The sequence below is a fragment of the Chinchilla lanigera genome, unplaced genomic scaffold, assembly GCF_000276665.1.
Source record: "Chinchilla lanigera isolate Chin_1 unplaced genomic scaffold, ChiLan1.0 scaffold00077, whole genome shotgun sequence".
NCBI classification, from domain to species: Eukaryota; Metazoa; Chordata; class Mammalia; order Rodentia; family Chinchillidae; genus Chinchilla; species Chinchilla lanigera.
Window position 1 is genome coordinate 6014202 of NW_004955478.1, and position 26043 is coordinate 6040244.

The 26043-nt window shown below is 48.0% G+C and overlaps 1 protein-coding gene across 2 annotated transcripts in view; it reads left to right on the forward strand.

Annotated features, from left to right (window-relative positions):
- Prkca (protein kinase C, alpha) overlaps positions 1–26043 on the forward strand; it is a gene marked incomplete at its 5' end in the record, with an annotated part of 403718 nt that overhangs the window by 327563 nt on the left and 50112 nt on the right. For both annotated transcript variants that reach the window (XM_013503220.1, XM_013503221.1), the window contains 5 exon segments: positions 16959–17096; positions 18236–18409; positions 20992–21083; positions 23597–23659; positions 24501–24639. In XM_013503220.1, the coding sequence (XP_013358674.1) occupies positions 16959–17096; positions 18236–18409; positions 20992–21083; positions 23597–23659; positions 24501–24639 (606 nt within the window).

Sequence of the window (26043 nt, forward strand, 5' to 3'; positions counted from 1 at the left end):
AGAAAAACCAAGTTTTGTTACAAATAAGTGAGTTTGGTTTTCTTCTAGTTTCTTGGAGAATAACAATCCATGTAAAACTATTGTGCACTGCACCAGACACATAGGCTAACCAAATACCACATGGCCCATCCTTTAGATTAGCACCTACCAAACATGCCCAAGAGTGGAGTAGACCTGACTGACGTGAGACCACATCTTGGCACACAAATGCCATGAGAAAGGAGAGAGCAGGGTCTTGGCCTCGTGTGGTTTATTCCAGACCTTTCACTGATGAATGAAAATAGCATAACAAAAATGAGTTAGCTCCTACCCCTCCAAGGTCTAAATCAGACCAGAAGTTGGGGTGCCCCAGAGCAGAGGGCTTCCACAGATTCTTCTTTTTTCCCTGCCCCTCGTGCTTTGTCTCAGGGTAACAGCACATTTCTCAAGCTTTCTGGGTGGTAAACAGAGCCTATGGTGTGTTACACTCTCTCTGCTTTCCTTGTGGTTTTATTTTCATGCATGTAGTATTTCCCCTATGAGCCCCGCAGTATTTCCTTTCTCCTGTTTCTTACAGGGATATCATCCCCCCTTCTGAAGGTAGTCCCCCACCTGTTCCCTCCTCCACCCTGTCACCTACAGAAATGTTCATCTGGTTTTTGTGACTGCTGAACCTCCGCCGCTGGACATGTTTTCTACCCTTAAGGATGCTCTGTGTGTTCTGGTAACTTGAACCTCAAGCCTACTCGTGCCTTAGTCTGTGTGCAGCTGCCCTCTTGTGAGGGAAAATGTTTATGCCTTAATCGCCCAGAGCATACACCAGCCTCCTCTCCTGTTTTGCATTAGGCTAATTTTAAAAAATTGACCCAGGAAATATGCAAACCTCCTGTTGGCGATTAATGATAAGTCCAAGTCTGTTTTGGAAGCACCAAATGAAAGAGTGCATCTTTAAATTGACAATTCATTTTCCTTTTGTTAATAGAGATATTTTAATCACATATTAGTTAAGACTCATTTCCACTTTTATATAGGCATACATCTACATTAGCGTGTGATCAGTGTGGGGTACTGTGCTTACACTACCTGAGTGTGTTTCTCTGGATAATCTAGTGCAGTGTATCACAGGCTGAAACTATCCAATTGTTCTGATGTTCTTAATGTTATACTAATACTTTCCCACTGTATTTTGTGTTTTCTCCTTTTTAAAAATTTTCTCACAACTCACTTGATTGCTGCCACCTAACCCACCATTCTATCCCCAGATTATCCACTGGAATATTGCAACTTGCATGTAAATTATAAAGACGTGATCTGTGATTATGCTTTCTGATAGCACCACTGTCTTCTGGGGAATTGGTTGGGACTGGCAGTGGCTTGTCTTTATCATTAAAATCAGCCCTACAGGGGCTGGCAATTTAGCTCAGCGGCATGGCGCCTGCCTGGCAAGCACAAGGTCGTGAGTTCGATTCCCGGTACCGGAGAAAAACCAAAAAAATAAAATAAAATAAAATAAAATGAAATAAAATAAAATAAAATCAGCCCTACATTGTAACAGCATATTCTTATTGGGATAAACTGGAAAATTTAATTACATACTTGAATGAAAAATTTGTGAGGGGGAAACTGTGCCCCACATCACAAAGGATTTCATATGTAACACTCTTCTAAAGTCACTGTCCTAGAGAAAGTATCACTAGATGTCAGTGTTTCTCATCGCTAGCACTATAGATGTGTCCCCGGATGGTGCCCCTAGGGATTAGAGACCCAGAGACATTGGAAATGGGAACAGAAAGAATACTGCCTGAGGTTTTCCCAGGAAAACCAAGGGTGTGGTGACCAGTGGGTGTGAGGACCTCTGCCTTTCCGGAGTTCTGTTGCTGCTGCCCTCGCTCTGTGTGTTGAGCTCTGTCTCACGATGCTGTGCGCCCACCTTGGAGAGACATTTATGGAAGTCATCTGCAGCTGGGTGCGCCAGGCTGTTAGGGAACCCCTGTCCTCAGAGTAAACCAGCCTGTGTGCTCAGGCTCCTCTACACCACTCCAAGAAATAGAGTCCTGTTTACAAATGAACAGATCCGCTGGGCCCTTACACCCTGTCGTGCCAGAGGATACTTCTGCGCAGGTGGAATGAATGCACACTTGGCTCCAGGAAACTGAAGTGTGACCCAGACCTCCCTCAGGTGTGATGTGATGTGCCTGAGCAGTGCACCTTCGTTACTACCGTGTTAGAAAGTTTGTGACGACGGGGAGAGATGGTGCACAAATGCAAGGCTGTGTTTTATCACACATAGAAAAGCCGGATGCTTTGTAGACATACCGATGTGGTTGAAATGCGAACTAGAGAGAAGAGAAAAAGGAAGAAAGAGTTCAGACCAGGCTATCTCCTCTCAGGGTCCCTTCCAGGCAGGTAAACCGTGCTCCTTCCTGCCCTGGCGAGGGGCTGCCCCCTCTTTGTGAGAACTGTCCCTCTCCCTCCACCTGCTGGGGACTGGGCCCTTACCGTGTCATTCCAAAGAAGCAGCTCAGTGTGGCGTGGTAAATGCCACCTGGCTGGGTTCAAACCCAGGTCTACCACTGCTTAGTTGTGTCACCCCTTGTCACCTCCCTTGCCTCAGTTTCTTCAGCTCTAAGATGGGAGTGACAAAAGCACCACCCCGGTAGGACTGCTTGGAGAATTAAATACATAAATATAGAAAGTGCTTAGAAGCAGACCTGTGCTGCAGTTACTATTTCTTGGGATCTTCCCTGCGCCCCGCCCCCAGCAGTCAGGACCTACAGTATCTTCCCTGACAAGGGTGTCATGCCGTGTCTCTGACTAGCGGTCGCCAAGTGAGAGCAGGCCCTCTGCTGTGCTTTCCGGGCCGAGAGATCCCAGTTGTACATTAGATACAAGTCAGGTAGGACTGTGTTCAGCCCGCTTCTACCCGCAGCGATGAAAACGCAGCTGCCCTGAACTCACCTAAGAACAGGCCCCAGAGGGATCACGTCCACCGAGCCTCTTTCCTGACACGCTTACGTGGGGGCCCATTTTTTTATGTTTCCTCTGTCCTTTGTTGTGGGTCCTAGGACAAGAAACACAGATTCCCGGAGGCAGGCAGTGTCACCTGTGTGCGTACTGGACACACGCCCCGACCCAGGCAGTGATTAGATAGAGTGCACACCTCTTCAGAGTGGCGTCACTCGCTTGGTCCTGAGCTAATCTTCACCTTGTAGCTTTTTCTGAAAATAGAGTTGTCAGTAATCGATCTATGGCTGGTGCCCAGGATTATTTCTCTCTGCTGACAAGCTGGAAAAAATCAAACAGGAAGGTTTCTTTCTTTCTATGACTCCCCAAGAGCCAAGGGTGGGTAGCCAAGATTTGCTCAGAACTAATAGCTTTGGGGGGAACTGTGCAACCGTGGTCTCATTTCTTACTAAAGGTATTCATTTTGCAGCCCACATTGTCCTAGGCCCCAGTAGTCTGTGGATACCCTCAGAGATCACAGTGATTGTAGTAATTTAGATTTCACTGGATCCGTTCTGGTCTGTTAACACAAAAGCCCCATCCATCCACCTCCGAGGCCCACCAACCACATCCAGGAGATCCTCGGGAGTTATCTCACATGTGGTAGTCTGATCTGTCTGCTCATGATTCTTCTCCATTCCTGCCATTCCCTTGAGGCTATGTGGCTCCCAGCCACCTCTCCCACTTGCTTCCTACGAGGAGAATGCAGTCTGGGAATCTACACCTCAACCTCCCAAGGCCCCCCACGCCTCCAGACCTAGAGGGGCATGGGGAACAAACATAACCCGACCCCAGCAGCCCCTGAACCCAGGACAGAGACAGGCAGGACCACTCGCACCCCATCTTGACTTCTCACCTTCTTTGGAGATCGCTCTGGCAATCAAACCCCTGTAGACTGCTCAGACAGGTCCCAGGCAGCTGGAGACCCCAGCCTTTCATGGGCATCCCCCGTCCGTCTGTGTCATCTCTTCCCTTCTGTCCCTTCCAAAGGGGGTCTCTTTCTGATGCTGCCACATGATAGCACCCAGTGGCCTTATTCCAGACACCTTGGTGACGGAAGCTACCCGCCCCTGAGCCCAGGCCATCCCCTGTCCCTGCAGGGAGGGACCACTCCATGCCTGTAGAATAAGGGGGGAGTTTTAGACCACGTTACAGACCTCCAAGGCCTCAGGGAAGTCAGTACCCTGGCTGGCATTCTAGTCCATGCCCAGTGGACTCCAGCTCCACCACTGGCCACCACTTGACGGCCCTCAGCTTCCCAAGAGGCTATGGCCACTCAGGGCCTTAAAAGCAGGTGTCCCTGGAGCTAGAACTAAGTGCCTGTTTTTAAAAAACTGGAATGGTTTAAATATGCTCTGTGAAGATAGGCTGAAATCGGTGATTGTGGAAATTTTGTGCTACGCTGCTTTGAACAAACTTGACCTTGTCAATTAGAGACATTTTTATAAAAAAAATTAAGTTAAAAAGTTGAGCAAATGCATCCCACATTTTGGGGACAGGATCCTTTTTTTTTTTTGTTCTTCCTCAGAATCTCAGCTTTATTGCCAGTTATATCTTGCGTGGTTTTGTGTGTTTATATTGACTTCAGAAGCTAATGTCCTGTGCTCATTGAGCTTCAATTGAATTTCCCCGCTAGTGGCTTTTTCACTGAGTTCTGCCTCCACATGGCTGTCATTAGCTCACGTTATTTGCCAGGTTGTTCTTTGCTTCTGTCCCTCTGGGCCCACGGCAGGCCTCTGGCAGCCCTCGCTGGCTCCCTCCTCCTCCGCCCTTGGCGGGGTCTGTGACTTACGGAGTCTGGGCCCAGCCCAAGGCTGGGTAAGAAGATCATAAGGGTCTAGAAATGTGTGAGATTGTATTGTTTTCAGGAAATAAAGCACCCGGTGATGCTACCGCCCACTTCGGGCATCAGTATCACTCCACTGTCCCGGCAGCGTTTTGCAAAGGCTTGGTTCTCACACGGTCCGTTTGAGTCATTTCTATAAAGGTTCAGCAGGCGAGGTCCGATTTGTGCCTTGTTTTGCCGTCTTGCAGCTTTCAGAGGGACCTCACCTCTGTAGGCACAGTAGTAGTAAGCCGTAGATGAACTCCTGCTGAGAGTCCCATCAAGATGCAGTCCCTCCAGAAAATCAGTACCACCAGGGGGCAGTAAAGATTTGCGAATGAAAGATTCCCTGAAGCCCACGCACAGATGATGGCAGTGAACTTCAGCCTGGTCCTCTATTTCGCTTTCCTAATCCCAAGGAATTCCCCACGTCTAGGCAGCATTACAGGTACGCTGGAAGACCACGGACTCTGATAGCATCTGTGAGCTGTGTGATTCCTGACCTGCCACTGTCCAGTCCAAAACGCCTTGTCCCAAAGGGGAAAGGGAAGAGGTTTCAAAAAAATGCAGCAGAGCCCCAAATACTCTAACGCTGTGTGTCACAGCTGTCTCTCACCCCAGCCCTTGTCTGAGATGGGCATCAGGAAGCAGTGCATGGTCAGCCCCCTGATGGGAAAAGACTGACTGACTCTGCCTGCCTGCCTGCCTGCCTTTTCTAAAGGACCATATCTTTCCCAGTGGAAAACTCCAAAAGGGGATTCTGGGATCTTCGTGGAAATCCGGGCGAGGGGCGAACTAAGGGCAGCAGCCTTCCCAAGACTGCGAAGGTGTGACAAACAGTTCCCCTGACCAGCTAGCCAAACAGGTGTGTCAGCAGTCAGTGGGCAAATCTGGGAGGGAAATCGCAGGGACAGGTGGCTATAAAGAAAATACATCGGGATACTAGTAGAATATAACACTTGGTAGGAAAAGAACCAAACCAGGCACTCTGCATTTTCCACATTAGGCAAAGTGCTAATAGATCCCGGGTCCCACATTTCTCCTTGGAGTGTGGTCCAGTTGCCATGACAACAGAGGCCTGCTGGCTTCCTGTGAATTCCCTTCAACAGTGGCAACAGCATAAGTTGATGTGTCCATAAAAATATTTCTCATTAAGAAAATGACTTAATGTGTTTTCCTTAAATTTTTGCTCTACCCAGTAACTACTCACCACCTTGTTTGGCTGCAAAACCTCATTTTCCTGCTGTGCTAGTCAGCAAAGCAGGCATCGTGGAAGAGACTGAATAGTAATTTCATTCAGGGCCATGTGAGGTTCTTAATTGTTGCCGTTCTGATAGGTTAGCAAAGAGACACAGACATTGTATTTATTTCAGTCCAACTGCATGTGAAGAGGAATGATTTGAGAGCCTGCCTGGTGTAGTGCAAAGGTAAGCAGACCGCAGCCGGCAGGCCAGTCCTGGCTGCTTCTGTTTTTACCAGTGTTTTCTTGGAACACAACCATTCCTGTACCTTTTACGACCAACCAGCAGTACCGGATAGTTACAACAGAGAAGGCGTTTGGTACCCAAAGCCAAAAATATCTACAAAAAAATTTGCTGACCTTTAACGTAGGAGAACAGCCTAACTTCAGACTAGACTCCGGATTCAGAGCTCAGGGAGGAAAGTGATGGAGACACATCACTTAGTGTCCTTATCTGCAATGGGACCACCTTGATTAGCTTATCTCCAAGTTCCTTTCAGATTCTCAACACTCTGTCCCTCTTGCTGTTAGTAAAAGATTACACCCCGGAGGGACAACCTGATCACAGGAGGACTGTTTTCTGCAGGTCTTCAGGCCCAGGGTCCCCTTTCAAGGGAAACAGTATCTTTCTCCTCTGCACACCCCAGCAATGCCCGCTGCCCTGCCAAGATCCTTTGAGAGGCTATAGGTGGTGGAGTTAGCACTCCAAATTCTAGATCTTCATCTGCATTGCAAGTCAGACCTCCCTGAGGACCCTTTAGGGCTGATGGTCTCTGGTTCTGAAGAGAAGGGGTAATGAACCCCTGTGATTCCCCACTCTGGGAAAACACTCCAGTCAGCTGAGATTTACAGTTCTGTGGGAAGAATCATGCAGTCCCACGTCTCTGGGTTTGCAGTTGCAGATTGGATTACCCAACCTCAAACTGCAATCAGAAGCAAAGGGGGTGACTGGGGAGTTGTACTTAGCCTAGAGATTGCTATTCAGCTTTCCATAAAGATTAATCATCTAGGCTGCTGTAACAAAATCCCATAAACTGAGTGCCTTACAAAGGACATAGGTTTATTTCTCACAGTTATGGCGTTTGGGAATTGCAAGATCGTAGTGCAGATAGATTCGGTGCCTTGGTGCAGGCCTGGATTCTGGTTCCTAGGTGACTCCTTGTGGCTGTGTCCTTACCTGATAGAAGAGGTGAGGAGTCTCTTTGTGACTCTTTTATCAGGGCACTAATCCCACTCATGAGAGTGGAACCCCGTGGTTTATTTACCTCCCAAAAGTGCCACTTCCTACCACCCTTACCTTGAGGTTAGGCTCCTGAATTCCAGAAGGGTACAAACACTGGGACCAGAGAACTCCAAGATTATGCTCCAAAAGATAGGCTTTTATTTTGGCCTCTGAGTATAAAACACAAATACAGAAATCTGAAAGAGAGCACTGTTAGGAATTCTAACCATGAGACTAGACATGTGACCTAAAAGAAATAAAGATCCTGGCTTTGAGAACTGGCTGTCCCATCTCTTTCAATTTTCTCTTCACAGTGGCTTTTCGTGGTCAGACTAAAATGTATGTCTTTGCACACTTAAGCAGTAGGTGTCCCCAACCTTGTAATTTCTGTACCTAGGAATAGAAGTTTCATATCCAGGAAACTATCCTGGGACAGTCACAGATGTACATAGATTTGGGCTAAAAATTGTTCATCTGTACATTACTAAAAATAGTGAAAATAGAAAATAACCTAGATACCCAATTATAAGGGAAGTCATTACAGAAACTAATAGGGTCATGGAGCGGGGTATTATGTAGTCACTAAAACCTGACAGGAGAGCACTTGTCATATAAAACGTTCACAGCATATGAAGGGGAAAAGCACGTTACAAACAGCATAACTCTACATATGTCAGATAAGAAAACACTGAAAAGAATGGCTTAGAACAGTACCCAAAATGTGAATGATTATCTCTGGATACTAATATTGTACCCACTTTGAATTTTCTTCCCTTTTTTTTAACTTAGCTATACCTGTTAAACTTTCTAAAGTAAACATCAACCTATTGTGGAAATTACATAAAATCAGTAACTGTTTTTTTTAAAACAATTGTATATGAGCCATAACTGCCTTAATTGTACACTTATTCATTCATGCGGAGTGAGGCCCGCTAGGCTGCGGCCTCGCACTTGGCTCTGAGATAGTTATGCTGGGGAACGAAGCATCCAGGGCACCCACACTCATTCCACTGGAGGGAGAGGGATGAAAATAAGTAGAGAAAAATAGAACGGGGGGTGGCAAGAGTGGGAGAGAGTAGAAATCACAGGAAGGGGGTGCCAGACACAGAGCTGTTGATGAGGCAGGCAGAGCCTCAGGGTTAAAGCTTCTTCCCCTGAGCAGAGGTGGGTGGGAAGAAGGCTGTGCCTTTCTAGGTCGGAGGAGGCAGCCAGTGCAAAGGCCCTCAGGCAGCAGCTTGCTCGGTGTATCCCAGAAGATGAGAAATTATCCAGAGGTCCTGTGATTATAGAATAGAGCCGCTCAGAGAACCGCAGGTGTTTCCAACTCTGCATTCTGACTGTAAAGACCCTTCAGTCCTGGATTCATGCTGAAGATAAATCTGCACCTGCTGTACATTTCTAGGCCAAAGGCTGTCATCTGAGTGGCCAGTGATTAATGCCTGCACACCTCCCTTGGGTCTTTCTGGTCTACTTGTTTTCCTACATACCAAAGCTTGTTATATTCATTATGCAGAGTTCTAATATGGCAGAGTGTCTGTAGTAGTAACCTGATTGACATTGCTGTTACTCTAGGTCAGGCTTCACAGCTCAGCAGCTGCAAACTGCTGAACTTCATGGGAGATGAGTGTCTCCTGCCACCCTGTCCCTCATGGACACATAACACCAGCCATATGCCACAGCCTCTTCTCGGTGCTGATTTGAAAAACCCCTTATAGCGAGCTGAGTGTGGTGAGGGTATCACGCTGCACCCGGACAGCTCCCCAGACACAGGGCTTTTACGCACACATGCACCTTGCTTTGGTGGAAGTTGGGTTCACTTCTTGGTGTGATTTGCTTGACAAATACCAGCAAATGAGTCTTTTGAGTGGTGAGCACTTTCAGTGGCCGCCGACTACGATGACATTACAAGAATATATCTGTAGCATAAAATACGGTGCATCATTAGTTGGTTGCTGAAATGTTTCTCATAGGGAAAGACTACTGCCTGATCTTACAGACTGGGGATCTGAGGACCATTGCAGAGATAGCCTTGCCCAAATGCTAAGGTGCCACCTTTTGATTCTCAGTGATTTAGCCATAGCCAATGTCACATATAAGAAACATGTACTAAAAAAAAACATGGTGTGTTCTAGTCTAATTCGAACAAAAGAGCTTGCTAAAGCCTTAGTATTTGGACTCACTTGATTCTACAGCATTGATTGTATATCATTGTTTCTATTGCATTGCCCTTTTTAATTATTTCTGTGCTGTTTTAAGAAGCCCCTGGCTGTTTTATTTCACAGGCCCTCAGGAGCTACAATAAGTATATACCAGAAATCAGAGTGGACAGCTGGAGCCAACCCATTTCCTCTCCTGCCAGCCCTTTCCTCAGAGGGTGTGGCAGCCCGTGGGACATGCTTCAGCCTCCCACCGGGGGATGAGTGCCCATGAAACCCATGTGTAACCTCATACATCTCCGTGGTCCCAGGGTGTCTCAATCCATTTTCTGTTACTATAGCACAACACCTGGAACTAGCTAATTTATAAAGAAAAGAGGTTTATTCAGCTCAGGTTTCTGGAGGTCCAAGAGCATGGCACTGGTATTTGCTTGGCTTCTGGTGAGGGCCCAGTGTGAGAAAAAGAGAGAGACGAATTCCCATAATAGCAAACACATTCTTGAGAGAGACGCGTTTATCTGTGTATGAGTCCTCTGCCCCCACAACCCAGTACCCCACCATTGCCAGGTATCTTTACATTGGCAGTTACATTCAACAAGAGTTTGGTCAGAGCAGACCATATTCAAAGCACAGCACAGGGTTTCTTGCCTGTGAGTTAGCCTAGTAGAACCTACTGCAGCCAGCAGTTGCTTACTGTTGTGGTTTACATATGAAACTGTCATTCTCGTGTGTGGAAGCTTTCTGTATGCACCGGTGGGTTCATCTGTGCATGTGTTCTGTAGCACAATGTGCTATTAGGAGGTGGGCCTGGCTGGAGGAGGGTCACCGGGGTGTGACTTGGAAGGCAGTGCTCTTGTCCCTCTGCCACTCTCTTTCTGTCTTAGAGCCAGGCAACTGTGGGCTAAAACTGTGAACCATAATAAACCTCTCCTCCTTTCCGTCCCAGTGATAGGAAAGTAGCTAATGAATCCCAGAGGCCTTCCTGTAGGGTCCTGGAGCTGGTTTGTGCCAGGAGCGTGAAGGAAAGTGCGTCCTTCCCGGGGCAAAGCAGAGAAGACCAGGAGTACGCCGAGAGCTGCTGTGCTGGGGCTGGGGTCATTTCGTCTGTAACATAGTCCACTGATACAGTCTTATTACCACTGGATTACAGATGAGGAGCCTGAGACTCAGAGAGGAGGTGCCATTTGTCCAGAGTCACACAGTGAGAGATGAGGGGCCAAGGCTTAAAGTGGCTCAGGACCTTGACCCAGTCACACGCCACGCGATAACGCTGGGATGCAAACCCTGGGTTCTCCACTGCTACGCTGTGCTCGCCTGTTCTCTAAAGAGCTTAACAAACATTCTTGGAGCCAAGAGGGCTCCCACCAGGGTCCTCACCAGGGCAGGGGCAGAGGAGCCAAAGTTAGGGTCTCCACCCCATAACTGCTGCCCAGAGCCTGACTTTCCATCGCCTTTCCATACCTCGGGAACAGATGAGGCAGAACTCAGGAACTGGGGTGGATCAGCGTGAAGCTTTGCTAATTGGCTGATATCTGCTGAGATAAACAGCCCCAGTTGGTGCACATCTCCGAGGATCCATCTTAAGGACACATCCTGCGTCTCACCCACTGTGATCTGCATTCCCATTTGCTCTTCCCCAGCAGGACTTCTGCCTGTGTCAGGCCATGTTTGCATTGCATTGCTATCCTAAAGGATGTCAGCACATATCTCCTCGTGCCTCCTTGGGCCTTCTGAAAATGCTATAGTAAAGCTGTGGGCTTTGGCTTTATCCCTAGACGTATATCGATTTTATCTGCGCTGCTGGTGAAGTCTGAATTACATTCGTGACAACCAGGGTTATGTCAACAATATGCAAGCTGGAAAGGGCAGGTTGCTCAGTCCTGCTGGGAGGCCAGTTGCCAAAGAACCCATTAAAAAGCTCAAAGAAAGAAGTAATTGTCGTAGGGGCCCATTGTCCCTTTCCAGCCAGAGATAGTAGCAGGATGTGGGCCAGCAGGACTTCTCAACAAGGAATGTCTGGGGCTGGGGATGTGGCTCAGTGGTAGAGCGCTTGCCTACCATGCACAAGGCCCAGAGTTCAATCCCCAGTGCCACCAAAAAAACAAAATAAGGAATGTCCCTTCAGGGAAGCTCTCCCTGACCTACTGCCTAGGCTAGCATGGTCCCCGGGGAGGGTCACTGTGCGGCTGACCTCCCTAAAAGCAGGAACACCCACAGAGCGCCTCTTTAGAGCTTTCCCAGACAAGCAGGGCTTGCTGGAAGGAAAGAGTTTAGAACTGTGTATAAGCATCCTATTCTCCAGGTGTGATAGTCTGCAACAACCACCTGCTCCTCTTTGTTAAGGTCAGTCATCTAGCCATAGTGCTGGGTATCCATTGGCTTCTGCAAATTCTGTTAGCTCTAGCTGCTTAATGGACATGTATGTGAATGAATGATTCTGTGCGTTCTATTCACGTACCAGGCATAGTGCTTGGTTTAAAGACACAAAGCTGAGTAAGATGTACTCCTAAATTCCCAAGGTTGTACAGTGTAGTGAGGGAGATAGATTTGTAAGTCCAGGAAGAAAGTGAATGTGTTTGTCTGAGTTTCCCAAAAGGCTCCTCAGCCATGGGGTTTGAGAACCACTTCATTTGTAAGGGCTCCCCAGAGACACTGTGGGGAGGAGGATGTGACCCAGATGGTTTCTAAAGGCACCTGGAGCTTAGTCCTGCATGCAGCTGGTGGTCGGTGGTGTCCTTGGTTGGCTGAGGCTGTGGGTGGTCGAGGCTGTGAGTGGCTGCAGGGTAAATAACCTGAGAGCACCTCAGGCTTCCTCCGCAGCAGCAGAGCCTTACTCTGCAGGCTTAATCTCCAGAATAGAAGCCAGGCAGGCTGAGGTGTCCCCAGGCATGCAGAGCCGGAAGCTCAGGGTGTGTGGGTAAGGCACAGACAATCTCTGCCCACATTGAACATTCTGGGGAGACTGAGGTCAGCCCTGAAGCTGGGTTTCAAGGATAAAGAGAACAGATGACCCCTGCCCTCTCAGAGTCACAGTCAGGTAGTGAGTACTGCAGAGAAAGTGATAGCAGGAAGGAGGCAGAAATGGATGGACTGAGCAAAGTGGACCAGTGGGAGGACCGCTCTGGAGGGGTGCCCTTGAGCAGGAATAAAAGAATGTTCCAGGAAAGGAAGGGCAAAGTCCACGGCAGGACGAGAATGACCAAGTGCAGGGAGGCTGGCGTGGCTGGGGTGAGGTGAGGGAATGGCAGTGTTATGGTTTGTGTCTGGGTGTCCCCCCAAAGCCTCATGCGGCCATGGGGCAGGCTTTTAGAGTTGATTGATTATGGGTGTGAGAGCTCCAGCTGCCCTGGGGTGGATAGTTTGCATACATAAGGGAGAGGAAGAGGCTGCTTGAGGCCATTCCTAGCTTTTGTGTTAGTTGCTTTTGCTGTGTTCGGATGCCATGAGCTGTAGCCCTCTGCCATGTGCCACTCTGCCTTATAATCTGCCAAATACAGACTGAAACCTCCACAAACTGTAAGCGAAATAAACCTTTCCTTCCTTAATTTTGGGCGTCAGATATTTTGTCCCAGCAACGAGAGAAAAGTAACCAAGACAGGCAGGAATTAGACAGAGATAGTGAGGAGCTGCAGGCTCCTCCTCCCCACCCTTTAAAGGACCTGGCCCTTTTGGGGAAGCCAGTGAAGCCAGGATAGGAACAGGCTCCCACGATGTCCTAGCAGGATATTGCCAGCGGACAGCCAGCAGGGCCGGGGCGGTGGTGGGAAGACCCGTCGGGCGGTGCAGCGGTGCCGTTAGAGGTGGGGCGCGTGGGAGGAGGGACGCTGCAGATGCTATCTGAAGGTAGATCGGGCTTGACCTAGAGTAGTGACTGTAAGAGACATTCAACACATACACCCGTAAGTAAAGGTGTTCTGATCCCCACAGGCTGTTCAGGGAAAGCCTGGGATGCCACGAAGGGAGGTGACAGCCCATCCTCAAGTGGTGAGCTGGGCTCTGAAGGGAGGGGAAAAGGCAGCAGGGCAGGGACAGGGAGAAGCATCTGACCAAGGAAAGCTGACGCTTGGCTGAGGAGGTACGGCCCGTGGACTGGAGGTCGAGACCGTCCACAGCCTCTCGTCCCCACCCTGGCCTGTTACCCACCCAGAAGTCCTCTGTGGCCGTCCCAGCCCACTCCCATGCCAGCGACACAGCCAGGCGTCCAGCGGCCTCTTCTCCAACCCCGTTATTCATCACCCAGACTGTTGGTGACGCAACGGCTCTGTGTCCTTTGGCAGCAAGGCCTGCAGGTGGCAGTGTGGAGCGGCTCAGTGTGTTTGTAAGCAAACCTTAGGGAAGGCCACTTGGGGTGGGACAGCTGCACAAAGATACCTGTCTGCTCTTACCTGGGGCTGGCTCAGGCAGGGGCAAAACCCGTCCTCACCCTCAGGCCCCGTCACTGAGCAGGCAGCCCTCTGGCACCGAGTGCCGCTGGTGTGGCCAGCCCGGCTTGCTCTGGACTTCATGCGCTGGCCTCTCCTTCCCACCGCCCCACGCTGCCTCCCTCTGTCCCTCCTCAGCTCCTGGGAACGGGAATCTCCTTCCCTGATGTCCCTCCAGACTTCATGGCTTGATTTCAGACCTGGGCTTACAAGTATTGAATGCAAAAGAAGTACTTTTGTCTCTGTATCCCTTTAGCCTGACTGTGTGCGGTATCTTGTCTCCATAGCCAGGCTAAAGTCATAGCACACAAAATATTAAATGCTGCGACCCACGCATGAGAGTGACAGATGCATCCTGGGTAACAGGCCCCCGGCTCTGTCTCGGAGGGCCGTCGGCTGTGTCAGGGCACCTTCCCCATCTGCAGGGTTGAGGGCCAAGGGAGGGAGGAAGGCTGGCGTTGAAGAGGCCAACTGGGCATGCGCTGCAGGTGAGACCACACGCTGCAGGGCAAACTGGGTGTTCACCACAGCTAGTGCAAATGGCAGCTTCCGCAGGCGTAGTGCTTGTCCACGTGCCAAGCTCCTCAGGCCCATGAGTCAGCAGTGCCTGAGTTTTGTTTGTGTTTGGGGGTTCTTTTGGGGGGGATGTTCTTGTGAAGTTCCTGATAAAATTGCTCTTTGTGCCTCCTCATGATAATGTTTTTCTAAATCAGAAGAGAGTTTCATAGTTTGTATTCTCATCTCAAGCTTGGGCTTCCTGATAAGTCTTTTAAATTTAGACACAGACTAGAATGTTTCTCAATTTGGAATTGCCCCGGGCCTGGCTGGGCCCACCGTTGAGGGGCCTAATGGAACCCGACTGGCTAACTGGCTCCTTCTCACAAATCCGCCTTCAACTTCCTCCCACCCTCGGCTGAGGGGGAGAACAGTCTCTGCGCCTGCGCAGTTCGTGTTTGCCTTCGTAGATCTTCAGAGTTTGCAGTGGCCCCGAGTTCACATGGGCCTCTCCTTGCAGTGCCAGCAATGGCAGGAAGTGTGGGGACTCAGAAAATGATACCCCAGACGTGCTGCTTTGGACCCTGAGAGCACTGGGGAGCAGCCTAAGGACCAGATCTGCCGGAGAACACAGCTGGCTTCAACTCTACTGACATACCTCACCAGTGGAGATCAAACTCACATCGCAGAGGCCGAGAGTCAGACTCCACACCCCATGCCCAAGGGGCTTTTCCCAGGCCACTGTCTGTGCTCCAAGTTGTTTCTCCCCCGTGAAAATCAGTTACTCCTCCTCTAAAACTGCCCTATCCTGCCATTCTCACCCCATGTGAGGAGCGGATTCAGCCGCACTCGCCCGCTCCTCCTTGCGCTTTGTATCTCGCATAGCTCCCGCATACGTGTGCAGTTAGGTGAACATTTCTGCCTCCTGTCCTGCTCCTCTGTCACCAGCGTGTGTGCAATGCAGCAGACTCAGTTACCAAACCTTCAGAGGGAGAGTCTGAACTCCTCACTAAGCACAGCCGTAGTCCACACTCAGCCCCAAACACGAATGCCAGGCCGTCTCTCCGCCACGTCTCCATGTCTCCACTTCAGTGGTATGCGTAGCGCACAAGGGCATCCGCTCGAGCCCTGAGAGTTGATCCTACTCAGATCAGTTTTTCGTTGGTCAGAGAAAAGCAAGTATCGCCCATCAGCACAGCATCTGCTAGGCATAGCCAGGTTTCACTGCTTTGCTCATTCAGCTGAAACACTGAGCGCAGATCCTGTGCCAAGGATTTTGCTGAGGTTGGAAATCCAGAGATTGCTATCGGGGGTTCGTTCTGCAAAGGTACAGTCTTCCCAATAAAGCCCAGGAGACAGTGGCTTATTCGGTAAGTGGGGTGAAGGGTGTGGGTGCTTCAAGAGAGAGCATAGACGATTGCCCAGAAGGCTTAGTGGCTGCCAAAGAAAAACCTGCAAATCTTACGTTTCCCCCGGAGCAGAGAACCAGCCCACCAGTGCTTTGGTCCCTAGTGAAGCCCCTCGAGTGCCGTCGTTACCTCCTTTCCGCCGTCTCAGTCATTTATTCACAAAGCTGTTGCCATATGTGATGTCTGTGAACTGCTTGAGACTGCAAAGCCCAGCACCAGTCAGATGTGCTGCACTGGGAGGGAGGGGGCCTCTCTCGTGAGAAGTGGAACCTCAGCAAGAGTCCTGCCTCTAGGCTCGGGGCTGTGGTTGTGAAGGTTCAGCCAGCTGCAGCTCCTGGCTCTGTCAGCACCTAATGTGTTCTGCAGCCAGCTGCCTCACAGGCAAACACTCAGCATGCAGACTGTGGCGGTGGGTGGGATTCTGCACCTGCTCCAGCCTTCTCAGCTTCTCCGGGGGCCTTTCTTCCTGACTGTCCAGCTGTTCTTCCCCAGGGGACCCTATTTACCTCCCCTTTTCTGCTGTGCCTTCTTGTGTATCCTCATTGCCTTGGAGGACTCCGACTCAGATTCCCCATCTAGGGCCATGGTGTGACATGAGTGCCGTGTATAAAAACTACTTTTGATAGCTGAAGCACTGTTTACCAGGTATTCCTCAGGTGTGAAGGGCACAGTGTATTTCAAGCACAACCAGATTCCCAGACACATCACCATTTCTTTTCATGAGTTCAACCCCTGACTTCAACCTGTTCTTCCTACCGTGCATTTGAAAGCAGCACTAAGTCATCCTTACACCTTGCCACTGGAGTATATCTTCTTCAGGGACATTCTTCTCTCTTTTCAGCTGGGTACAAATTTCCTTGGTGCTGGTTTATTTTAAATTTTAAAACCTACAAATGAAAAAAAAATCCAGTTTGTTTCCTCTACTATGTTAAACAGTCTCAAAGCATTATTTTCCCCAAGAAGTCTACTGTCCCAGAATTAGAATCAACCTGCCCTTGGCGGATTGGTACGGTCTGCGTCTTGTTCACCTGTGCAGAGTTGTCCCGTCATAGGGAAGGGCAAGTTTCTGCAGTTTTGTAGGCCTTCCCCATAGAGTAAGCACAGCCACTGATGTATGACCACGTGTGAATCCTTCGCTCTCAGATTCTTTTCTCATCCCATCTTGGAAAAATGACCAGTGGCTTTTCTTGTTTGTGTTTGTTGTTTAGAAAGCCAAACTTGGCCCTGCTGGTAACAAAGTAATTAGTCCTTCGGAAGACAGGAAACAACCTTCCAATAACCTTGACAGAGTGAAGCTCACGGACTTCAATTTCCTCATGGTGCTGGGGAAGGGGAGTTTTGGGAAGGTAAGTGGAGAGGCTTGGGCAGACAGTGTTGGATTGGTTTTGTTCTCACTGAGGTTTCCACAACAACCCTTTATATTTCCATGCTGTTCGTACACATTCTTCAGATGCCTCCTACCTCATGTTCTTAGCGAACAACTGCTCCCAAAAAGCTAGAGCAGGCTCACGTGTGCCACCATTTTCCAAAGTTCCAAGCAGAGGGGATGCCCCAGGCGCTGTTCGAGTGAACCAGCACACATGTCAGCACACGTAATCCTTAAGAGCTTCCTCCGTGGGGCCATGTAGCCATCGGCCTGGGCGTCTTCATTTGCCTTCCATGGCCCCAGATACCAAGATAGAGCCGGGGAGAGATTTCCATCCCATCTTGTTTTCTCTGGACTTGGGAGACTCTAAGAGCTGTTCACATTTTACCTTAAAGAGATTCCCAGAAAAACATGCGTAACTCCAGACTAATCCCAGTAAAGAATGCTGAGTATTCTTTTTAGCAGCCAAAATAGCATCACCATGTGGAAATTTTCCATACAGTGTACAAATTTTAACAATTTAAAGAGGTAAATAAGGGTTGGAGGAATTTAAGTTACAGTGATATGCAATATTTCAATATTTGTACACAAATTTTGTGTTAGCATTCCATCACTGTAACAAAATATCTGAGGCAACTGACTTACAAAGAATAAAGTTGTACTTTGGCTCATTATTTTGATGGTTACAGTCCGTGGTTGAATCCCCTGCTTTGAGCCTCTGGCAAGGCAGCACGTCATGATAGAAATGCGTGTTAGGGCCAAGTGCTCCCCTCATCAGCCAAGAAACAAAGAAACAAGAGGAAGAGACCAGAACCTCACAATCCCTGGGGCACGGCACACCCCCAGTTATCTAAGGACTCCACAAAGCCCCTACAAGGACTTCAGTGCTCCCCAGAAGCACCCTGGGACCAAGCACTTAACTCAGGGGCCTTCAGGAGACACCACCCATATTGAAACCATAGCACAGTGTTTAGTACTTTTCTGTCACACACTTACAGATGTGCATGCACTGCTGCTGAACCATCGTGCCCCGGCCTGCCTCCCCCTCCTAGCCCCAACCCAGCCCCCAGGAGCAGATTCTGCTGGGAAATGTTCAGCTTGTGCATGTTCTGCTCCCAGGTGATGCTTGCTGACAGGAAGGGAACAGAAGAACTGTATGCGATCAAAATCCTGAAGAAGGACGTGGTGATTCAGGATGATGATGTGGAGTGCACCATGGTGGAAAAGCGGGTCCTGGCCCTGCTCGACAAGCCCCCGTTTCTCACACAGCTGCACTCTTGCTTCCAGACCGTGGTGAGGACCCTGCGGCTGTTCATGCGGTGCAGCACCCAGTCTGCCCTTAGGGCTGCACCTGAACCAGAGCACCCCAGCTTCCCCGAGGAAAGGTGGAAAGGGCCGCCAAGCAGAGGCGACAGGGGCAGTGATCCCCTCCTGCTCACTGCAGACTTGGGGCATATGCTCTCTGTGATGCCCCCTCTCGTTAGCGGTTTAGCATTCATTCCATGTAATTCACCACACACTCACAGTTCACCTTCTGTATCCTTGGTTCTGTAGTCACAGGTTTCACCAAGCATAGATTGAAAAAAAATTTTAAATCACATCTGTACTGTACATCATCTTCATGTCACTATTGTGTGAACAATGCAATATACAAACTATTTGCGTAGCTTTAGCATTGCATTAGGTATTCTAAATAACCTGGAGATGATTTAAAGTATACAGGAGGATTGCATAGATTACATACAAATACTACATTTTATGTAAGGGACTTGAGCATCTGAGGATTTGGTATTCCTGGGTAGTGCTGGAACCACTTTCCCCACAAGTCCTAAGGGATGGCTGTATATAAAGGTTTTCTTTATACCAGGTACAATGCTGTACAAAAATAATAAAATAACTCACAGTCCTGGCTTTTTAAGACCATTGGTTCTAATGGCGTTAGAACATTAAAAGACTCCGTTTCAGAAAACCACACGTTCTTGTTTAATGACAGACATCAGGAGTGGCAAACCATGACCTGTTTTGTATAGCCTGTGAGCTCCAAGAGAGGTCACAAAAAAAGAAATCCAAGCAGTATTTCATGACACACGACACTTACTAAAAATCACATTTCTGCATAGATGTAGTTCTCTAGGGACCCAGCCATGCTTCTTCAATTACCTGTCACCTACTGCTGCTTTCATGCTACCAAGACAGAGGTGACAGTTGCAAGACACCCAAAGCCTAAAATATTTACACCTGACCCCTTATAGAAAAAGTTTGCTAACCCCGGTCACAGAGTTAAACTATCTAAACACAGTGCAAAAGAAAATCCCAAAGCACTGATCCGCTGGTGGTGGGGTTTAGAAGTATTTTATAAGAATTTTATTTACGATACCTAATGCAATGTTAAAGCTATGCAAATAGTTTGTTATTGCATTGTTCATACACTAGGGACATGAAAATGATGGACAGTGCAGATGTGATCTAAAATGATGTACAATCCAGATGTCATCTAAACGCCAGAGTAAGGCATTCTCAGACGGGCTTTTCCCGCCCAGAAGCTGACCCTTTGAAACGTGGCTCAATAATCTAGCTATATGTTACCATTAGGATGATTACCATTCTAAACTGGCCAGGGTCAGAAATTGACTTTGTGTTTTACGTCTCCTTTTCAAACACCTTGGGCGGCGCTCGCCGAGCTTTTGAGTGGTACAGTCCCCAAATGCAGGGCAGCCACACTGAGTGCCAGGGTGCCCGGGGAAGCTGCAGAGCCTGGTGCCTGTCGCTGCGTGTCAGCCTCACCCTGGCCACTAGCTTACTTGTGCGCGCTCTCGGCCGCGCCCTGACTCTGGAACGAGGCAGTGCCAGGGACAACTGAGCAGCGAGATAGGAAGGGAGAGCCGCAGCTCTGAAACCCAGGGTCCTTAACCCTGCTTGTGTAGATGAAGCTCTGGAAAGCTTGTGCAGCGAAGAAACAAAGATGAAAGTAAAGTTCATAAGAGAGAAGCTAGAGGGGGAGCTCCCCAAGCTGTTTTCTAGCTGTTAGTCCGGCTTCCTCCCTCTCTCCCTCCCTGTCTCTTTTTCTTTTCCTTTCTTTCCCTGTGCAACACTTTAACAACCTCCGTGAAAGTGGGGATGTCTTCTAGAAGAAAACTGAAGTCAGCTTTTACCATGGTGTGCTGTGCTGTTAGTTATCTCACTGTTAAATTCTTCAGTCTCTCCCATCCATCCCAGCATAATGTCTGCATAAATATGCAGACTTATATGGCTCTTTGATGTATGCCCTTTGTGGGGCCAACACTTAGTATACCAGTGACAGAGAAAATATAAAAGATATTTGGGCACATTATGGCTGCAAAAGAACATTTGATTAGCCTCTCCATTCATGGTGAGAGCCTCTCCCTCTCCCCCACCCAGGGAATATCAGTAAGCATGTATAATTTATAAGGCCAGTCCAGCCCAAGAGATGTGTTTTCAGGAGCATCCATTTAAACCAGGTGCTGCATCAGTACAGCAATGCCTCCTAGACATTTTAAGTCAGCTTTTATGCATTCACACCATCGAGAAAACTGGTTAAAATGAAATGATTGGCCCACCCTTTCCCTAACTTGGAAATATATGTATGTGAAAAAAAGAGAAGAATATTGAGACCCTTACTATAATAGGAAGCACACGTAACCAGGAGGCAGACATGTCAACAGAGAGCCATTAGTTCAGTTATGTAATGACCCTCATGCGAGAGGGTGGACTACTTATTCTTCCACTGGGAAAAATTGTGAAGAGATGCAGACTAAGCAGATCTGGGAAGGCAGCTCCACTTCACCAATACGAAAGCAAAGCAGAGCCTCTGCGCTAGGGAGGAGCCTCGCTCACGTGTGCACCTTGCTCTGCAGGATCGGCTTTACTTTGTCATGGAATACGTCAACGGTGGGGACCTCATGTACCACATCCAGCAAGTAGGGAAATTTAAGGAGCCACAAGCAGTGTAAGTACATTTTTAAGTCCTGTGAATCAGACAACCCTAAGCGCCCATCTGGGGACTTTCATTGGATGAAAGGGACCTGGGTAGCTCTGCTCTGTTGAGGTTGAACGCTGTAACTTCCCAGCGGACAGATGTATTAACAAACCCATCCAGATGTTTTCTAAGGAGTAGTTTATTCATTTCCAGGAAAGTGGAGATGTCGTGTATCCCTGCATCACCTGAGTCCACCCGCAGGGATGGAGTGTTTCACTCATTTACTGCACAGACCCTGGGGATGCAGAGCAGTGGGGTGCACCCCCACTCTGGGGCACTCACACTACCCTGGCACTGGAGAGGTCACTCGACTCACTGCTTAACTTCGGGAGGTGTGTGCAGGAAACCACGCAGGCTCCCCAGAACTGGGGAGTGACCGCAGCATGTCCTCAAGGAATGCACAACCCAGAGAGGAAGGAAGAGCCCGCCAAGGAGAGGGTGTGAGAAGAGGCAGAGCTAGCCCAGGGCATGGCCTGTGGCTCCTTGTGTGCAGGAGGCTGTGTGAGATGGGGAGGAGTTGGCAGGGGCCACAGATGCGGATCCCACGGGGAGGCCGCTGACACAGAGGCATCAGAAAGGGCCCCATGGGACCGACTCCACCGACCTCAGTTCCTACAGAGCCCTGTGGCTGAGGAAAGGAGAAAGGATTGCAGGAAGGTAGGGGATCGCTGAGGATCTTTTTATGGCAGAAGAAATGGAGCCAGAATTAGAGCTACGGCTGGAGCCCAAGAGAAACAAGTGTCCCTGGCAGACGTTCTGGAGGGACATAAGCAGAGCTGGGTGACTGTGGAGAAAAGACAGAAACCTCTCTTTACGTGATCCCATGCTAGGTTTGGGTGAAGGCGGAGGGTGATCTCGGCATGGAATGTTTCACCGAGTTGGGCCTGGGGCGTGGGCATCCAGCATGCAGACATGGATGGGCTCCAGGTGAAGGCGGAGGAGTTGTTCGTGGGGTGTGGAGGGGACGCTGATACCTCAGACATCGTCCTGCTTCTCGGGGCCTGGAGAGTCTTAGGGAGCTCAACAGAAGCAAGGCCGAGCTTCCCCCAAAGGTGTATAGTGCCCGCCCTAGTTAGTCATTACTAATCATTAATAAGATGTAATCATTAGTAAGGTTTTGGGAATGTGCAATCTAAAACAGCAATCCGAAGAAATGCTGACCTGTGTGGGATTGTCTGCCTTCCAGAATATTAACTGAAGGCACGATCAGGGTTTGTTGGTGGTAAGCTTTAAAAATAAAAAGGGGGATTTCTTTTTGCTTTTATTTTTACTAAACAAAGTATTTTTAGAAAGATTCTTATCCCCTCTCTTAGAAGACTTTTAGACAAGAGCAGCATTAAAATGTTCCAATTGTGAAATAAAGCTTGATAGCACAGAGCTATAAAGAACAGGTAGCAAAAAGCCACTTTATATTATAAAGCAACACAAAGTGCCTTATCTAGTATTCATTCATTCTGTGTGTATTGTAGAAAACTTTTAAAAATATACAGAAAAAATGAAAATAATGTAACAACCACGTATAATCCCATCTTTCCTCCCTCCCCCACCTCTCCTTCTCCTGCTGCCTTTTATTGTTTTTTTTTTTTTTGGTTTTTTGGTTTTTTGGTTTTTTCTCCGGTACCAGGAACCGAACTCACGACCTTGCGCTTGCCAGGCAGGCGCTTTTGCCGCTGAGCTAAATCCCCAGCCCCTCCTGCTGCCTTTTAGAGGTGGCCCCTATGCAAAGCTTGGTGTTCATCGTCAGGGAGTTCTGTTTTCTGCTCATATAGACGTGTGTGCTTGTTTTAAGCCTCCTGAGTGTGATATTTGCCCAGGCGCAGACTTGTGGCTTCTCAAACTTCAAAGACCTTAAAAGCTATGCAAATTTTATAACATCCTCTGCATTTAATCTGAGTTTCAGATATTAACCTATTAATGATTTTGAAGTAATGGTGGTAGCTGCCATTAAATATTATGAATTACTTAACAGGACGACCTCAGGTATGAATCATCATGTGTTCCATTAATTCCAGCCCTTTGAAGAATGAATAAACCAGCTAAACAGTTCATCACACACTATACTTTGTCTTCCAGGGAGTAATTGTATTCTCAAATGACAGTATAGTTTGTCCATGAATAGGAAAGTAGAATTTTTCTCCCCTGTACCATATCCCTGACATAGAATGGTCTAAGAGGGATCCACTATTTAAGTGATTATATTAGGAATTGCGTCTTAGGTGGTAAATTACCTACCCATTCTCCCCCAAGAAGAAAAAGAAGCCTGTCTTGTTGACTTACTGACTGGGCTTTTCCTGGGTGAGCTGGCATGATGGAACGGCAGAGAGAAGAGCTGATGATCAGAAGAACATGTGCAGGGTGACGCTCGTCTCAGAAAGCCTAAAGCTCTTGCGCTCTTTTATCTCTTTGCCTGGATTTGAGACTAAAAACGTATCCAAAAGTCCAAAGAAGCAAGCCAGAAACCTGAAGCACATTTTCTTTTGCAGATTCTATGCAGCAGAGATTTCCATTGGATTGTTCTTTCTTCACAAAAGAGGAATCATCTATAGGTGTGTATAAAAGATCTTCTCACAGCATCACAAAGGACAGGTTTGCCAGGCCCTGGTGAGCATGTAATTCTAAGACAGCGACGTCAGACATGGAGATAATAATCCCCCAGGAAACTCAGACCCATTGGCATCCACCTTTCTCTGCAGCCTTTTGGCAAATCAGAGCCACCCTCTGATAAGATTTTACATCTCATTTATACTTTACAAAAGAAAACATTTTTTTTCCTCCACCGGCAGCTCCTTCCTCTACATTTTATTTAGAACGGAGGTCAGGGAGCAATGGAAACCAAATTGCTATTATAGATACTCGGCAGGGAAAGAACATGAGGAACTGAGGAGAAGCAAGGGAAAACTATTGAATTAAATTCTTTTAGTTGTAGGACACAGTGAAATTCTGATGCCAAAGGAGAAAGAATGTCTTTCAGAAGTAATTGAAGAGTAACTGAAAGAACACTGGTACAGGCATGATAAAGGGACAAGTGAGGTGGTCCTACACCCAGAGATTTGCAAACCCTCTGCAGGATAGTCATATACCAAATGACCAGGATCTCTTCAAACCCAGTAAGCTGGAACTCTGAATTCACAGGCACAGCCAAGATTGAGAATCACTAGTTCAACCAATTAGTCATTCATTCACTGTTACAGCATCTTCCATATACCAGGCTTTCTATTAGATTCTGAAGCTAGAGGACCCAGTAATTCCTAGCTCTCTTCTCCAGGGACTCAGAGTTCAAATCTCATTCAGATGGCAGCTAGTCAAATACCTGTCTGTTCCACAAACTCCAAAGTAAACAGTGATACTTCGTGGGACGGACTCTCACGCGAACCTTCTTCCTTATAGGGATCTGAAGTTAGATAATGTCATGCTGGATTCAGAAGGACACATCAAAATTGCTGACTTCGGGATGTGCAAGGAACATATGATGGATGGAGTCACGACGAGGACCTTCTGTGGGACGCCAGATTACATCGCCCCAGAGGTAGGCACCGCATGTCCCCATATTTTCTAGAAGAGCACTTTCAAACACAAGCACAACCCCTGCATGGAAGTGGGGGATCATTACTGAATCACTAAGTCAGAGTGTGGGCCACGGCCACCAAACAGACTCAACTAGACAAAATAGACTAAAATAGAACAAGGAAATAGGAAAGCACGTTGTACGTAGTAAGTCTGCGTCTTATTTCCTGGAACTTCTGTTCTTTGATGTCTAGTAAACAGTACTTCTTACATGGCCATGGTCAAAATAATCTAAGAGAAACTGTGGGGCAGGGGAGTTGCTGCTGAGCCTATTCTGCCTAGAAAAGCTGGGTTAGAAGGTGGTTGCCTTGATGGCTTTTTAGCAGCCCCCAAGTCGTGAGTGCTGTAAGCTCCATGGTGCTTAATCTAAGGAGGATGTATCCGTAGGGTTCCATAAGCAAAATGATTCCAAGATTGTATCTTTACAGTAGTGGGTTATACTGTTCTGTCTTTAGTTTGACCTTACTTAGGAATTCTCTTCTATTTTCTAATGCTTCCTACATGGCAGTGTAAACAGGTTATCACATGGGTCCTGGGTAGCCCCCTTTGTGTTCATACACAGCCCTGTGGATGCAATAGGCTTCCCACCCGCAGTGCAGCATGATGGAAAGCAGTAGATTCAAAGCTGGATCAGCCAGAGATCTTTGCAGATCCCTCATACTGCCTGTTGGTTTTGTATCCCATGTCTGTTCAACATATCACCCCTTGCGTTTCTCTCAGACACCGTAGGGACAGAGGAAAAGCCAGGTTTTGAAGTCAAAGCAATCTGAGCATTAATCTTGACTCTGTTATTATTGGGAATTCACACAAGTGTCTTGATTCTCTGAACCCCCTTCTCTTTCGTGGCAAGTTAAGGGTACTACAGTTCTCCCTGTAAGACCTGCTGTAAGAACTGAAGAGCCCAGTACTTATATTCTGTACCTGGTATACCATCATTATTTGTACCTAGTATGACCCCCAGGGGAAGTCATTTATTCCAGAAGGGAAGAAGAGTTTTATTCCTCTCTTAAGGACTTCTTGTTGTTGTTGTCATTGTCATTGTTGTTATTGTTGTTGTCGTTGTTGTTGTTACATTCCTGGACAACACGGTAACAAACCTTATTTAGAAATTCCAACTGTGAATGACATGGCCAGAGATGACTTTTTTCCTCAAAAAGATCACTCAGTACTTTCAGGCGTACCCTGAGGTTGGGTTTTTTCATATGTGAAGACTGGGGAGAAAAATACTATTTCTTGACACAGCGTGTTTTCTGAAGACTTCTGCTGGCTGCCAGCACTGAACAGGCCGTGGTTATGAGCTGTGTGGGCTCCAGCAGCAACCCACCAGGTGCCAGAAAAGCTTGGTGACAAAGCATGGCAGCATTTC